This window comes from Canis lupus, chromosome 30 (genome assembly GCF_048164855.1).
Source record: "Canis lupus baileyi chromosome 30, mCanLup2.hap1, whole genome shotgun sequence".
NCBI classification, from domain to species: Eukaryota; Metazoa; Chordata; class Mammalia; order Carnivora; family Canidae; genus Canis; species Canis lupus.
In genome coordinates, this window is record NC_132867.1 from 40661504 (window position 1) to 40678048 (window position 16545).

Below are 16545 nucleotides of genomic sequence, written 5' to 3' on the forward strand. Positions count from 1 at the left end.
AGAGTCCTGGGATCGAGTCCCGCATCGGGCTCCTGCTCAGCGGGGAGCCGGCTTCTCCTTCTGCCCTCCCCTCCTCCTGCGCGCTAATAAAATCAACAAATAAAAAAATCAAAATGTTTGCCACATTCCCTCCATTTACATATAGTGGAAATTACCCAATCATCTCTACAACTCTGACCAAACTTGGGCAGATAAACCTTAAGTCCTACTGCTGACGCTCGGGAGTGTGCAGAAAGGTGACGCAAACATAGCTTCCTAGACCAACTGAGAACTGCTGCCAATTCATCCCAAATCATCTGCCCATAACCACAGATACAGAACTGGTTTTGACACAGACTGAACTTGAACAGAACGTTGCCATTAGAACTTTAAAAAATTTCATCACATAAAATTAGATGTTCATAAAACAAAACCAACCCCCCCCCTTCGCCAGGTAAGTAGGATTTTCTCCTGGGTGCCCGTGTGCTGTTGCTACAGCCGGGGGGCTCCTCCCACACTACAAAGGCAGGACCCGGACGGACCCTTGTTCCCCCAGCACCAGCAGGTGCTCCCAGCCCCAGAGCCAGGGGACAGCCAGGCCCCCATGTGGGCACCCAGGGGTGGCGTGCCCTACAAGGCAACCTCCTGAGAAGTGTCCCTGGCCGAGGTGTGCGTGGGCCCGGACCAAGCGGACAGCCATAGATGTCACACCCCAGTACCCGAATGGCTGTCGTCACTGGCACGGCCCTGCACCATCGGACACCGAGCCCACGTCACCGCAGCCGTCAGGGGATGCACCGCCAGCTCTCGTGAGCTCTGGGCACAGCCCGGTTTAGGCCACCTGGAGACTCTCCTGGTAAGAGAAGTGGAACACGATGGGGCCTCCGGAGGTGTCCCTGCCGCAAGTACCTACCGAGCTAGCAGTCATTCCTGTGACCCCAGGCCCCCCCGTCCCCGGCTCTCTGGGAGCCTCAGCGGAGAAATGCTGGGTCACCAGTGAACATGGAGGTAACTGGTTAACAGGTGGGGGTGTCTGTCTCAGCCTGAGTCTGAAACCATGGCTTCGTTTCTACCCCAGTCACTGACGGGTATTAATCCTCACCTCCAGGACGGAGACGTGCGTGGCTGCCAAGCAAGGGAGAGGGAGTGAGTGACTTTCCACAAGAAATAAGTTACACCAAGGATACTGTATCACTACAAATTTTATTCAGAAACCCATCTTTGTTTTTTTTTGTTGTTTTTTAAAAAAAATTCCCGTTATGAACTGGTTTGGTCAATCAACTACAACACTGTCTAGCAGACATACGGTAAAAACGGCATGGCTCAGAATCGCCCAGATCTTTCACGGTCTCTCGACCGCCTCCTGTCACGCTCCCGTCCCCCACCGCCGCCGCCGCCACCACCGCCGCCGCCACGACCACGGTCTCTAGACCGAGAGCGACGCTCCCGAGACCGGGACCTCGATCTATGCCTGCAACCAAAGAAAACAAAACTGTGTCATCCAAAGCAAAGCATCCAACGGTATCTCACAATGATTAACGCTTCCGAATACTGTATCCCGCCGAGTGGATGGCACCAATAAAGGGAAATCGCTCCCACGAAACTGCACACCCACGCTGTACGTGCACCCAGAGGCCAGGGCAGAAAGCCAGCTTGTCAGGATCATGAGGCAGGTGACCCTCCATGGCCTGTGCTTCCAGGATGCCAGCTCCAAGGGTCGGGGGCTGTTTGACACCCCCCGAAGCTGTTATCAGGCCCCGGCCCCTCCCCCGCTGGGCTCTGGGGCACGGAGGGCAGGGCTCGTCTTCTCCCATGCTTTCTGTTGACAATGAAACAATCACCAACAAGCCCTACATCTCCTGGGACCTGTTTCCCAGGAGGGGGGCGAGAAGCCCTGGGGTCAGAACTCAGCCAGGCGGGATAAGATGCCTCTCCTGACTTCCGGGCTCACTCTCTGTTCTGTGGCACCGCAGGCTGCCCTTCACCACCGGGACCACACATGGGACCCTGCCCGATTCCGCCCACGCTCCCTGCCCCCAAAGCAAACGGGCACCAAATGGGAGCCCCCAGAGGAAACACGCAGCACATGAAGTTATGCTGAGGGATAAACCCTGTGCTCACGAACCCACTTGGACTGCCTCCCCCTCACGCAGGTCCCAAGGGCTCGCAGGACAATGTGGGATATTCTTTTAAGAGTACATTTCATACCTGAAAATACATACTATGTCCCAAACAGTGACTTTTACACTCAGGGCATGCTTTACTTGATAAAGTACCTTCCAGAACAGAAAGCGCCAGGAGGCAAGAGAAGGCTGTGGGAAGTACTCACTTCTTGCGCCGGCGCCCGTACAGCTCCCGCCGCAGCTCCCTGGAAATGGGCTTCAGGTGCATGAAGTTGCAGAAACCGCCCCGCGTGCACTCCCTGCGGGGAAGCAGAGGCCACCATGCCGCGCGCTGCCTGCTAGTCCCCCGCCAGCCCTCCCGCGGGCCCCGCACCTGCGCCGTCACCTACCCCATCTCGTACTGGCGGCAGCACGCCTCTCGGAAGTCAGTCACCGGGGAGAGCTCAGCGTGGATTGGCTGCCCATTAAACCAGCGGTTGTTCAAGTCAATCACGGCCTTTTCCGCGTCTTCCTCTCGGCGAAACTGAAAAAACGAAGCAGAGATGCCTGCTGCCCACACTCACCCAGAAAGACCTCCTCTCCAAATACACGTGACACCTTCACGGGGGCAAAATATAGTGGGATGCTGCTGCACAGCAAATTTAAAGACAGACTATCTTTATCTGCAATCGGATCACATAATTCTGTGATGGTCTGAGATCAGACACACACAGCCTAGGCTTTCGATCAGTTAAAAGAGCAAATGCGATGATTTGTGTGGGCCATGGGGGCTTAAAAAAAAAAAAGGGGGGGGGGACAAGAAACCACACATATAAACCAACTTCTCCTGCATCCAGACAGCCCGTCAGCAACAGCGATGAAAACCCCAACACCGAAGTGCGGTGACTGTGGTGTCCCATCCATCCCTCCGGCACCCACGGCTGCTGTCATGCCCAGGCTCTGGCCAGCCAAGGACTGAGTGCATTAACATTCATGACTAGCAGCGAGCTTTCAGAACTTTGAAGTTCTAACATCCGAAGGTAGGCGGTCTTCGCTCCTTAGTCTGCATCAGTCAAGAGACAGAACTCCCACCTGTCAGTCTGTTCCTACCTTGACGTACACGTTCCCAACTAGGTGGTCTCCGAGGTTATCACAGACATTCATCTCCTCGACTTCCCCATACTTCTCCTCCATTTCTGTAAAAACCTCCTGTGGGGGGGGGGGGGGGGGGGGAGACGACACAGTAATTTAAGGCTCAAGAGATACTTAAAGTACCACCTGCACATAACTCCCATTTAAGCATATCTATGAATAGGAACGTATTTTAACTCCTTGCAAAGGGATACAGAAGGCGAACAGGCTGGTCACTGTCAAATAGTATCTCACCTCAAAGAACTCATCATAGTGCTCCTGCATCTCGACGTCACTCACGGCACCTATGAACAACAGAAACCTTGCTGGTTAGAGACGGAGCCTTAAAGACAACGCTGCGTTTAACTCAAACTGCTACAGTAACACACATTAGATTGTCTAGAGAGGAAACACAACAGAGCTGCATTCTACTGGAGCACTGAAGATACTGCGTGACAGCCAATTGTTAAAAATTTTAAAGTGTGGTGAAGTTTTTAAATGCCCCCTATGACGGTCTCAGTTCTGGCTATTAAAATCACAGCAAGTTTTAATCAGCATCAAAGGGCCACGTTTTCAGAAAGTGTTAAGGAAAAAGTTTACCCTCAAGAAATTTTTAAATGAAAATTTTCTTCCTTTTATGATTTAAAATAGAGGCCAAGGAATCACACTGATTTTTTCCTCTTTAACAGGCTAAAATAAAAGCTGAAATCAGGGTACGTGATTAAGAGCTAATGTTCCTGACTAATTTCTTACAGATTAGCAGCCACACAATGCTATTATAAAATTCTTTCTGATGCGATTAAAACCCAAATGACGATAAATAAAGACTCAGTAGGATAATTACCAAGTTCAATTACAGTAGTTCGAATGCCTCTGAATAAAGGGAAAGTTACAATGCTTTGCTGAAGGAAGCATTCTTATTTTATATTCCATAACTATTCCCATCAAGTTTATTCTTCATAATGCACATGCACTAAGTGTAATCAATCATGTCCACTGTGTGGGCAGATTTTCCAAATTTACATTCTACCCTCATTATCATTCTACCAAATTTTACCGTTCAAATTCTACAATTCTCTTACCTAAACCTGAGAAATCACAAAGCTGGCATGTCAATGAACCAGTGTCCCATACAGCCCGATCACGGAGCCTACCAAGGCCGAGTGGCTTCAAGGCTGGGCCAGCTTACTGTTCAGTTGTCCCCTCCCCGACCACAGTCCTGGACCGGCAGCCCAGCCTCATCAGGCGGCGAGGGCACTGGGGCAGAGGCACGCGGATGTATCCACCATGCTGCCTGGGGCAGTTTCCCTGGAAAACTTTATCTTTTGATTCTGAGAATGACTGACATTTACTTTCTAATGCATGGGAGGGGGTAGGAGGGGTGATTCCTGCCATCTTAGTTATTTTTGAATTTCCGGGGGAACCCAGCTTGCTTTAGAACCCAAAACCTCTTGACTGCATTAGGCAACAACTACTCCTCTTGACAGCCCGGTACAATTTAAAAGCTATCGTGGACATGACCTCCTTCCTCGGGCAAATCAAGTTCTTAAGAAGTAGTAGTCGGGAGAAGAGATGCCCATTCCAAAGGGCAGATTTTAATCTTTACATTCCCTTCTCACATCAGAAAAAAATGAGGAGAAAAGACATTTGCATGCTCAAAGTGCTAGCCCTGTTGAGTCAGGCTCTGGTGGTGGTTCAAAGACTGTTGTAGTCATGGTATTTCTAATTCTCTCCCTGGAGAACAGCATTGTACCTTAGTGACTTCTGGGAAGTTCAATTTGAAAATGCTCGATAGTGGGCATATTTTATCTTCTAGACTCTGGTTAAAAATCTCCAGTCAACCATATAACTAGGGCAGGACAGAGATGAGTGATTAAGACACTGGTCAACTGCAAAGTCATCTACATGACTCCATGGATCTTACATAATACCACCTGAAGATACCTAGTTTTCTCACAGAAACTTTCTTCAACTGGGATTCATACTTCTATACACGAAAGGGCATGTTAAAAAGTTGTAAATTTAGGAAACTGATGAACTCGGCTGGTTGAAATTTACTCGAAGGCTCTGTTGCAGGTTCATCAGCTTAAATGGATTTTCTACCTAAATTGATCAGAACTTCATTTAATTTGTAGAATCTGGAGCCCATAATCGGAATATTTGGTACAGCTCAACTTTTATTATGTAGCATACGCACAACAAGAGCACTGTGAATCGCAGGTAAAGACACGAAGAAAACTAATCCAACATTGTTTTGTCAACGAAGCATCCGCAGTCCCCAAGTAAACGATCAGGGCAAAGAATGATTAATTGTCATTACTCAATCGTCAACCTCTCATTCGTTTTACCCCAGGGCAGGGCTGTTACGAAAATTATTTAATAAGTCCATATGTAAGTACTTCCCTCCACCTATTGATTTTGTTTCTTTAAAAAACAAAGCAAAACCAAGTATTTTAAAACAAGGGCTACCCGTAAATCCTGTTGCCATCAGATTCAGGGAAACAAATGATCTGCTATCAGGTCAGCACGGCATGGAGAAACACGGTGTGTTGGCAGGAGAACCTTCCCAGCCCTCCCCCACACAGACACGTGCACTGTGCACTCACACAGCCGCACAAAGAGGGTGGCCCGAGCGGGCGGTGTAGACTGCCCTATGAGCTGAGGAGCCGTGGGCCAAGGATGTGTGGGACTTAGGTCTGTGGCTATTCAGGGGCACCTGTGGACAGCATTTTCTATTACATTTTGCAGCTTCAAAACAAACTAGAAAATGAGAAGCTGTTTGGTTTGGACCCCTTGATTTTAGTAGGAGTCCAGGATGATCCTTTCAATGTATCCAGATGACTGAATTCATTCCACGGCTCAAGAGCCATAAAATCTAAATTTTAGCTTTTCGAAACTTCCAGGGATACTAATATGGATCCTGTTCTTGAAAAACTACCCCTGAGGAAACACAACGTTTGTAACTTAAATTTACTATTTCTCAACATAGGGAGAAACGAGCAGGGTCTACTAAATGCCCAGACTAGCTCCATCTCCCCACCAAGTACACCTTTTCTTTTCCACACGTAGTAAGCTAGCTTCTCCAAGTTGCAGAAAGCTACGTAAAGGACTTTGGTTAAAGACTGAGTCGGCATAGGGCTGGCGTTGAGGAAAACTCAGAGGAGTCCGTGCAACTCGGAAGATCCTCACTGGGAAACACTCTCAGAACAATGCTCTTACAATAAAAGCATGAGCTCCAGAATGGAGTTCAAGAAAAAGTCTGATAAGACATAAAACCTCAAAAATAATTTCAGGATACTGCTTTTTAACGTGAGAGAAACTTTCGGATACTATTGCTCTTAAGAGGGGAAGAACACAGCTGCACATTTAACTCCAAGTATATTCTCCCCTGGGATGACGGTCAAGGTAGCAAGAGCAGCAGCTCCAAGCTATCGTACAGGGAGGGTATCCTTTCTGGTCAGTTTTTGTTTCTTAAAAAGTGGGCAGGAGTTCAAATCTCAGAGGTTTCCATGGGGTCAGTGGGACACAAGCTCTCGACACCTCTAGTGAAAGGCCGTCCTTGACACTACAGCGGCAGACCAGGTGGAGCTGACACTGAGCTCTGACACGCAAGCCCAGGGAACCAGGGAAGGAACTTGTATGAACTTACAGCGCAAACCGTCAGCAGACTGGGAAGAGTTTTGAGGGTTACGGTAAATGTTCAAGAGGGCAATGGTCTGAAATACAAAACGCAACAACTTTATATTATGGAAAATTAAATTTAAACACTTAACCGGTTTCCTGTGGCGATCACTTCAGTCAAGACTCAGTGCTGAAAAAAGAGCAAGTTATTTTCTTTCGAAGCAGAGAGGTTTTTCTCTTAGTTGGTGGCTGTCTTGGAGCACCCTAACACTGCAACGTCACAGAGATCCCATGATATGCTGATATTGTATTTCTGTTCACGGGACGCAAAGATTCCCCATTTCCAAGTTCCAACCCAGTTACGAGTGCAAGCAACTTGGCAGGTTACTACCAAAATGGTCTTCGCTATTACAGAAAACTTCATGAGCTGAGAAAGTGCCTGCATAAACTGATGACAAAAACCATGAGAGCAGAGAAATACAATAATTACATATCATGAAATCTCCACTTCCTAGAGGAAAAATTGTAATGGTGAAATAAAACCCACACTTATTGGGCAACTTACCTTATTGATTCCTAAACATTCCTAAGATTTTTACCTTTACAGAAAGAACTTAATAAAGGCCAGGGGTTCAGGCACTGGAAAGACCAGTGTTTGGCTGGGAACTGTCAAGTGTCACATGGACAGACCCCCTCCCTCTCGTTAACAAACGTCAACCCAGGGAAGAGGCCTCCCCAGAGCCCTTGCCTCGGACAGCCTCCTGAACGTGGCCAAGTATCAGGTTCTTGCCGTAGGTACCAAGGCCTTCCAGCACCTTGTCCTGTTTGCAACAGCTCTACGTCAGCAGCTCAGAAGCCAACAGTATTTGTCTCAATTAAGAGTGGGCTCTTTAACACCATTGTTTTAAAAAAATTTCTCCAACTGTGGGACTTACAGTGTGAGCCGTCAGCCGTCTGTGCACTGTTTTGGGGATTACGATAGATGTTTTGAATCAAGATGGTCTGCGGGGAAAAAAAAATAAAAAGGGGAATTCTACTGGCTGCTGTGCATGTATTAGACAATTGCAAAGAGACAACTTGTTTGCAAATGGCTCAACGCTTGCTTGTCTGTTTCCCACAAGTCAGACACTTGTCCTCTGAAGAGCACACCCAAACCATCATATTATGAAAACAGAGTGTGAGCAGTGACTTAGGTCAAGTTAGCCAGCAACCAGGAAGAAACTGTAGCCATTTTTTCAGTAGTCCCACATTATTCCAGCGTTTTAATGCAAAATAAATGATAGCAAACTAACGGTTTTCTTATACTCCAAGCTAGCAGACACTAAGATGTTGAAAAATTCACATGCTAATCATATTCCCCACACAAAATGATTTTTATTTTTTTTTTATTTTTTGGGAAAACCAAATGCGTAAGTCAACTGTATGCAGTCCATCAAGCTGTCTGGTCTCACAGGAAACAGGCGCACCAAATGGGTGTCCTGACTGTCATGGACACCTATCCCACATTTGTTTGCTTGGTGGGACCTCTGTTTACATAATACAATAGCTTAAACATCTGTTCTTTTCCGATCCTTCTTTTAAGGGAAAAAAATCCTTTTAGCCCTTGTGCTTTAAACTGGATCAGGAAGACTTGAAACCTTACATTGTACCGTTCTTCTTAAAATCAAGTTGTCTGAAAAAACAAACCATGTTTAAGTTAGTAGGCTAATATATTACATGAATCTTAACGTCCACATCACTGCAAGAAGCTTAAAAAGAAACCCACACTGAGTTTTACAAGCTGAACCAATATACTGCATGATTCAGAAAAATAAATGTTTAGTCTCAACAACACAGGTCCACAGCAGTTTTGTGAGTGGCTTTACAAAACCTGCAGTTCCGTTTCTAGCTACATTTAAAGGAAGAAGTTGTGTGGGCACACCCCAAAGGTCTGCTATGGGGAAACCCACACGGGAGAAACATCAACCGCCAGGCCATGACCATGTACATGATGGTCACACACACACACACACACACACACACACACACACACACACCCCTTCCTGCAGAGCCTTGCATCTTCCCCCAGCCACCAAGTACTGCCCCAGGTCAACTTATCTTGGCCTCGGCTGTTTCCCAAAGCTGACTTGACTCAGTTTTCAATGGGAATCACCAGTAAGCCTAACAACTCTGACAGAAAGCTATACAGAGCCCAAATATTCAACAAGGAATTCATTATAGGTCTTGCTCGGGTCATCTGGCAGTGGTTGGTTAGTGAAGGAAACTATACCCAGAGCGGGCATTGCAATTCCATTATAATTGGGGTCAGGATTGCCTGAAACCAACCAAGCCCGTAACAATGAGATGCTCAGGTGAACACATAGAACTGACCCCAACGTTAATGGAATCGCTGCCTCTTCTTGATCCAAAGTACTCAGATTAACTTCACATTAACATTCTGAGGTATCAGTGATTCACACAGAAAATAAACCAAATGGCTCTGGATAGCTTAAAGAAAACTTTCCTACCAGGATCACTTCTCTCTCAGCCCAACACTTGGCACATCTGGAAATAACCCACAGAATCAAAAATCTCAATGGACACGTAAGATGTTTGTTAACTGCCCAATCTATAATCACTGGCTTAGCTGGGGAGATTTAGTTCAGAAATCAAGCCACTTAAAAAAAAATTGCAGTAAGGTTTACAGCAATATCTACAATATTCTGAGATTCAAAAAAGAGACGTATTCTCCTAAATTAAAGATAGGTTCTTGTTATACTAACCATGCTGTGTCAGTGGAATAATGGGGGAGAGGAAGCCATCACCCCTCTTCTAAAAACATATTACATATGTTTCTAAAACATATTGTGGGGTTTTCTTTGGGCTTAAATTAGAAAATACAAATATCTCTTTCCTACAGCAATTGGCTGATTTTCCTAAATACTTATAGTAAAATGTAAACATCTGTTCTGGCAGAAGTTCAAGAACACGTGAACAGGATGATGTGAGCTCAGAGGCAGGGTCTGGCAGCTTCCAGGGGCTACACACAATAGCTACCCAATGATTCAGAGGATGCTCACTCAGATGTCACCACCAGTGGGAAGGAACTTAAGTCCTCAGTCTGGAAAGACTAGAATTTTTCAAAGTCTAAATATCCAGATAAACATGGGCAGAAGTTTCCTGTTCCTATTACAGGTGCTTTTTCCCCTAACTCCTCAGTGATCACCTGTAGGATGCAAATCCCACCTGTTCTTCAGTTAACAAACAAAGCCAACCAAAAAATCTACAATTTCTGATTGATCTAAACTCACAATGGACGACCTAAGCCCAAGCTAACAGGCACCTCTCAACCAACCAAATAGACCGGCTACAAATAACTGAAGGTAAATGCCCATCTTCAAATGTTAAGTTTCATTTTTAATGTTTCTATGACATGATGTCATGGCTAACCCCTCACCTGGGCATCTGCAAGAGGGGGCACACCCAGGACTACTGGGGAACCCGAGCATGTGCTGAGAATGGCACAAGCACCCCTGTGGGTGGCTCTGTCCGTCTCTGCTGCCTGGAGAGAGCAAATTGCAGAAAGCCCACTTGGCTTCAATCGGTGCCAGGAAAACAAGGCTAAGTCCACGCTGGCGAGGCTGCCCCCACTGGACCCACGTCTATGAGAGGGGAGAAGGGGTGGCAAGGCGGCAAAGACCAGTCACAGCCAACAAGCAAACATTAATCACTTCTTTGTAAAAAGCTTCTCTACCTGCGGAAGAAGGACCTGTCTTGCAGACCTCCTCCCTGGGGGTGGTTCACTGGTCTCATTCTCATTTAAACAGAACAACATACAAACACAATGGAGACTAAAACTACTAGAGAAAAAAATGTCCTATGTAATACATGGAAAAGCATTAACTGCCTCTGTAAAGTACATGAAGTTTTGATAATTTGCATGAATACAGAAAAAAGAAAGAAAAAAACAAACCTGGCTAAAGGTCGGTTTATTGTGCAACCGAGAGCATCTGTCTCCATGACGACATGCTCCAATTTTGAAATAAAATGAACAGTTGACTCTGTAAGGGAAAATAAGAGCTGATTATTTTGCTGGGAAGGCATCAAACAGATGTAAATACGTCAACATCACATATGCTTCTGAACTACTTTTCTTTTGCTCTGAGAAAACACAGACATACAGTTTTCTTGGGTAGCAGGTCCCTTCCCCTTCCTAGCAGCATTTCTGGGTGACCCTCCCCTCAATCTGCCTCTGACAAATACGTTAGTCCTTCAATGAAGAGTGCTCTAACTCCACCCCAGACACCCCCCCATCCAAAGCCACTCCACTCTCAACTACTTGCTCTGCTCTGCTGTTTCTTCTTAATGGAATATTTAAGCTTAAAACTAAATTTAATTCAAAACATATCTATTCTCTAGCGTTCCATGATGAAATTCTCTCTTGAGGACACCAACACAGCACAGTGAGGGTTGAGATTCTGACTCTGCCACTAGCTACCTGGGCTTGGGCAAGTCACCCCACCTCTCCTGGTCCCAGGAGCCACCTGTAAAATGAGGAAAATGCCAAGCTGGCTTTGTTCCAAGAATCACATGCCATGTGTACACTTCATACTTAGTGCTCATTAAATGCAATCTCTCACTAAAACAAAGTCCATGTTCTCTCGTTCATGACGCCAGACCAACAGGAAATTTCCAAACACAGGTCTGAAGTACGGCAGTCTCCTGGTTTCAATACACTGACACAAGCTATCAGGGGAACTCATCTGCTTGTTCCTACACAAGGCCACCTCCTGTCTGTATCACAAAGCTCTCCCTTAGGACCGTTCAAATACCTGGATGATCCAGATCAAATCAAAACTAGCAATCCAGCCATCACCGTGACAGCAATGTCAGATGGCTCAGATCTGTGATGGGTCATGAAATCTTACTGGATGAGCACCACTCAAAGCTAGATTTGCAGACTTGGGAGGGTCACTTCGTAGGTTCAATTTTTTTAGCAAGGGCTCTACGTTCAGACAGTCAATCCAGAGTTAGAATCAAAGGGTCTTAAAATTTGATGGTCTGCAAAGATCAATTAGCCACCAATTTATCAGGTATCAATAAGCATGGAAAAGTCTGAATTTACCAGGGGAGGAAAATTACGCATTTGCAAACTTATCCTTAAGTCTTACTTCACGTATAATTTGAATACATAATTTACATCTTCAGAAAATCACCTGAAAATTAAGAGCTTATTTTAAAAATACCTCAGAATGGGCAAAACCCCCGCCTGAACAACACCCAACTATTCTACATAATTAAAACAATCTTTGTTTCTGTACTTTCAGAAATGGCTTTAATTTCATAGCACTTGATTAGAATTTAGTATATCAGTCAAAGCTGTCCTAGTAATAAACTTTTAGCAATCCGCTTATTAAACCACTGAAATAAAAGAGATTTTTAAAAAAGTGACCATTACAGAGAAGATATTAGAGGACCAACCTTGCTTGAATTTAGAAAATGACCATAAGTTCAAATGTAGGACTACCTAAATCTTTTTAATTGGCACACACCTACATTTTACTTATAGCTTGGGGGGGCGGGGGGAAACGTTAGCAAGAATCATCATCTTTGTTTTTTAGGCATTGATACTGTGTCCTGGAAACTAAAACCCCACAAATCTCCCCGAAATGAGACGAGTAACAGATTAAATAATCAAGTTTCTGAATTAAAGCCTTTTACAATTCGGCTTTAGTAGGCTAAAATGTGGTTACTTACATCAGGAATATATAAAAAAAGGTTAATCGGAATAAACCTCTAAAAGTTCTGCAGAGTACAGTGAAGGCACCATCTGATGTAACTTTTTACAAGAATAAGGAAAAAAACTTTATGGACTACAAGTCATGGCCCACACTATTACAAGCTCAGGGAGGAAGTTACTGACGCATCTTCCTAATCATTCTACACTCCGAGAAGGCTCTTTCCAGCAGAGCTGGCCCATTCATTCAGGGTGATGTTTACAGGTAGCTTCCTCCTCTGAGCCCCGTCCACAGTGCTTAAAAAGCATCACATCGGTGCATCTAACTTTAATTTCCCTTTCCCGACATACAACCGCCCCTCCAGTTCCTGGAGATCAAGACCCAAATTTCATTCATCTTTAAGTCATCAGAGATGGACTCAATAGTGTTTCTGGAGTGACCACGACTAATGATCACGTCACATGGTTTTGTCACTAAAATATATAACCCCCTCTTCCAAACACAAGATGTTTTACAGGACAGACTGCATCCTGGAAGACAAAGAATTTAAAGGGTTTCAGGGGCCCCTGGCTGGCTCAGTCGGCGGAGCAGTGCGTGGCTCTGGATTTCAGGTTTCTGAGTTTGAGCCCCACGCTGGGTGTAGAGATTACTTAAAAATAGAATCTTTAAAGGGCCACCGGGTGGCTCAGCGGTTGAGCATTTGCCTTCAGCCCAGGGCCTGATCCTGGAGACCTGGGATAGAGTCCTGCATCGGGCTCCCTGCATAGGGCCTGCTTCTCCCTCTGCCTGTGTCTCTCCCTCTCTCTCATGAATAAATAAAATCTTTTAAAAATAAAGTAAAATCTGTAAGATAGAATTAAAAAAAACCCGTGTTTGAAAAAGTGGTTTTAGGGCAGCCTGGGTGGCCCAGTGGTTTAGCGTCTGCCTTTGGTCCAGGGCGTGATCCTGGAGTCCTGGGATCGAGTCCCATGTCGGGCTCCCTGCATGGAGCCTGCTTCTCCCTCTGCCTGTGTCTCTCTCTTTCTCTCATGAATGAATAAATAAAATCTTAAAAGAAAGAAAGAAAAACAAAAAGTGGTTTTACAACATTATAACAAACCGAGGGCTGGATCATCAAGAGCCCTCATCAAGGTACAGCCCAGAAGAATCCCAACACCCTTAACTACTTCTCCAAAATGCAGACCGAGCCGCAGCTTAGTCTAGTCTTTAGTAGGTTTCCAAATAAGAGTTATGCTCCTAAATGAAGACATTTACCCTGGAGTCCAAACTTCCGCCAGCGCACCGGGAATTAAAACCTCCAAGATCAAAATCCAAATTTTTTTTTTTTTTTTTTTTGCTTTTTGCTTTTAACCCAACAACCGGGTAGCAAAGGCATGCAACCTTAAAAAAAAAAAAAAAAAAAGAGGTGGGGGGGACGGCGAGGAGGGACCCCGCGTTTCTCTCGATGCTGGAATCACAGGTCCGAGCGCGTTCAAAGCTGCGGGCCGAGCTCACGGGTCCTCCCGACCCGCCGCGTCCAGGCCGAGGCTCGCGGGGCGGACGCGGCCCCGAGCAGCCGGGCCCCGGGCTGTCCAAGGCCGCCGGCCCGCAGCCGCGTTCGGGGCCCAAGCGGGGGGCGGGGGCCGGTTCCCGTGGACAACTTCGGCGCGACCCGCGACGGCTCGGCGGCGGGACGCGGGCCCGGGGCGCCCCCAGACGGGCCGGGCCGCAGAGCACCCCCGGCGGGAGAGGCCGCGCCGCCCAGCGGAAACCCATCGCCCGCCCGCCCGCCCGGGCGCCCACGAGGCGGCGGCGCGCGGCTCCCGAGGCCGGAAGGGCCGCCGCGCCCCTCCCCCCCGCCCGCCCGGGCCTCCCGCCGCCGCCCGCGCCCGCCCGCCCCCTCGCCCCCGCCCCGGAGCCCGCCGGGCGGCTCCCACTCACTTGTCTTTCTCGGTGCCAAAAATGGAGGCCAAGTACTCCGCCATTTCCCACCGGCCGCCGCCGCCGCCGCCGCTGCCGACGCCGCCGACCCTGCCCGACGCCCGCGGGAGACGTCACCCGGACGCGACGACGCTCGCCCCGCCCCGACGGCCTGGCGGCGCTGCCCAATCGGGAGAGGCGTTGCCTGCGCGTGGGCGGGGCTTGGCGCGGGCGAGGCGCCGCCCCCTCGGCCCCGGAGCCCGCGCTGCGTGCGGCCGCCCCCGTCCCCCCCGACCCGTTCCGCGTTCTCCTCCCCCGGAAGCCGGCGCGGGGGGCGGCGGGGAGAGGCTGCGGGCCGGGCGGGCGCCCTGTGCGCGGGAGCGGGAGCGGGAGCGGGAGCGGGAGCGGGAGCGGGAGCGGGCGGTGCGGGCCGACCCCTGGGCTCGCGCGCTGCCCGCGGGGCTGGAGTCGGGAGGGCCGGGCCGGTGCGCGGGGCCCAGCGCAGGAGACCCCAGACCGGGCTGCGCAGGGACCGGGGCGGCGGCGGGGTGCGGGGTGCGGGCCCGGGGCGCGCGGAAGTCCCCCGCCGCGGAAGGAGGCGGCGGCGGGGGAGGGAGCGGGGCATCCTCGCTGTCCCCCCCCAGGAGAGGGCCCGTCCCCACTGTCCCCCCAGGAGAGGGCCCGTCCCCACTGTCCCCCCAGGAGAGGCCCCGTCCCCACTGTCCCCCAGGAGAGGGCCCGTCCCCACTGTCCCCCCAGGAGAGGGCCCGTCCACACTGTCCCCCAGGAGAGGCCCCGTCCCCACTGTCCCCCCAGGAGAGGGCCCGTCCCCACTGTCCCCCCAGGAGAGGCCCCGTCCCCACTGTCCCCCAGGAGAGGGCCCGTCCACACTGTCCCCCAGGAGAGGCCCCGTCCCCACTGTCCCCCCAGGAGAGGGCCCGTCCCCACTGTCCCCCCAGGAGAGGGCCCGTCCACACTGTCCCCCAGGAGAGGGCCCGTCCCCACTGTCCCCCCAGGAGAGGGCCCGTCCCCACTGTCCCCCCAGGAGAGGGCCCGTCCCCACTGTCCCCCCAGGAGAGGGCCCGTCCCCACTGTCCCCCCAGGAGAGGGCCCGTCCACACTGTCCCCCCAGGAGAGGCCCCGTCCCCACTGTCCCCCAGGAGAGGGCCCGTCCACACTGTCCCCCCAGGAGAGGCCCCGTCCTCACTGTCCCCCAGGAGAGGGCCCGTCCCCACTGTCCCCCCAGGAGAGGGCCCGTCCCCACTGTCCCCCCAGGAGAGGGCCCGTCCACACTGTCCCCCCAGGAGAGGCCCCGTCCCCACTGTCCCCCCAGGAGAGGGCCCGTCCACACTGTCCCCCCAGGAGAGGGCCCGTCCCCACTGTCCCCCCAGGAGAGGGCCCGTCCACACTGTCCCCCCAGGAGAGGCCCCGTCCCCACTGTCCCCCAGGAGAGGGCCCGTCCCCACTGTCCCCCCAGGAGAGGGCCCGTCCCCACTGTCCCCCCAGGAGAGGGCCCGTCCCCACTGTCCCCCCAGGAGAGGGCCCGTCCCCACTGTCCCCCAGGAGAGGGCCCGTCCACACTGTCCCCCCAGGAGAGGCCCCGTCCCCACTGTCCCCCAGGAGAGGGCCCGTCCCCACTGTCCCCCCAGGAGAGGGCCCGTCCCCACTGTCCCCCCAGGAGAGGGCCCGTCCACACTGTCCCCCCAGGAGAGGCCCCGTCCCCACTGTCCCCCAGGAGAGGGCCCGTCCCCACTGTCCCCCCAGGAGAGGGCCCGTCCCCACTGTCCCCCCAGGAGAGGGCCCGTCCCCACTGTCCCCCCAGGAGAGGGCCCGTCCACACTGTCCCCCCAGGAGAGGCCCCGTCCCCACTGTCCCCCAGGAGAGGGCCCGTCCCCACTGTCCCCCCAGGAGAGGGCCCGTCCCCACTGTCCCCCCAGGAGAGGGCCCGTCCCCACTGTCCCCCCAGGAGAGGGCCCGTCCCCACTGTCCCCCCAGGAGAGGGCCCGTCCACACTGTCCCCCCAGGAGAGGCCCCGTCCCCACTGTCCCCCAGGAGAGGGCCCGTCCCCACTGTCCCCCCAGGAGAGGGCCCGTCCC

The 16545-nt window shown here is 50.5% G+C and overlaps 1 protein-coding gene across 3 annotated transcripts; it reads right to left on the reverse strand.

Moving 5' to 3' along the window:
* Positions 1 to 1163: 1163 nt before the first annotated feature.
* Positions 1164 to 14608, reverse strand: U2AF1 (U2 small nuclear RNA auxiliary factor 1). 3 transcript variants are annotated; one of them, XM_072807117.1, is made up of 9 exons: positions 14471 to 14566; positions 10786 to 10873; positions 7769 to 7835; positions 6862 to 6928; positions 3468 to 3517; positions 3192 to 3290; positions 2492 to 2625; positions 2309 to 2401; positions 1164 to 1450 (listed from the first exon to the last, which is right to left on the reverse strand). In XM_072807117.1, exons 5-9 carry the CDS (start codon positions 3495 to 3497, stop codon positions 1303 to 1305), a joined length of 504 nt encoding a protein of 167 aa, XP_072663218.1. In that variant the 5' UTR covers positions 3498 to 3517; positions 6862 to 6928; positions 7769 to 7835; positions 10786 to 10873; positions 14471 to 14566; the 3' UTR covers positions 1164 to 1302. The 3 variants fall into 3 exon arrangements, with proteins under 3 accessions (XP_072663218.1, XP_072663216.1, XP_072663217.1); XM_072807115.1 differs by lacking the exon at positions 7769 to 7835 and having other exon boundaries at positions 14471 to 14608; XM_072807116.1 differs by lacking the exon at positions 6862 to 6928 and having other exon boundaries at positions 14471 to 14608.
* Between the last annotated feature and the right edge of the window lie 1937 nt (positions 14609 to 16545).

Excerpts from the sequence above, each read along its gene's own strand:
- U2AF1 (XM_072807115.1), bottom strand. The coding sequence starts at position 14,514 with ATGGCGGAGTACTTGGCCTCCATTTTTGGCACCGAGAAAGACAA. Across the intron at positions 3,518-6,861 it reads GTCTGCTGACGGTTTGCGCT|GTGCCGTGAGTGACGTCGAG; the intron begins GTAAGTTCATAC and ends TGTTGTTCATAG. Across the intron at positions 1,451-2,308 it reads TACGGGCGCCGGCGCAAGAA|GCATAGATCGAGGTCCCGGT; the intron begins GTGAGTACTTCC and ends CTTTGGTTGCAG.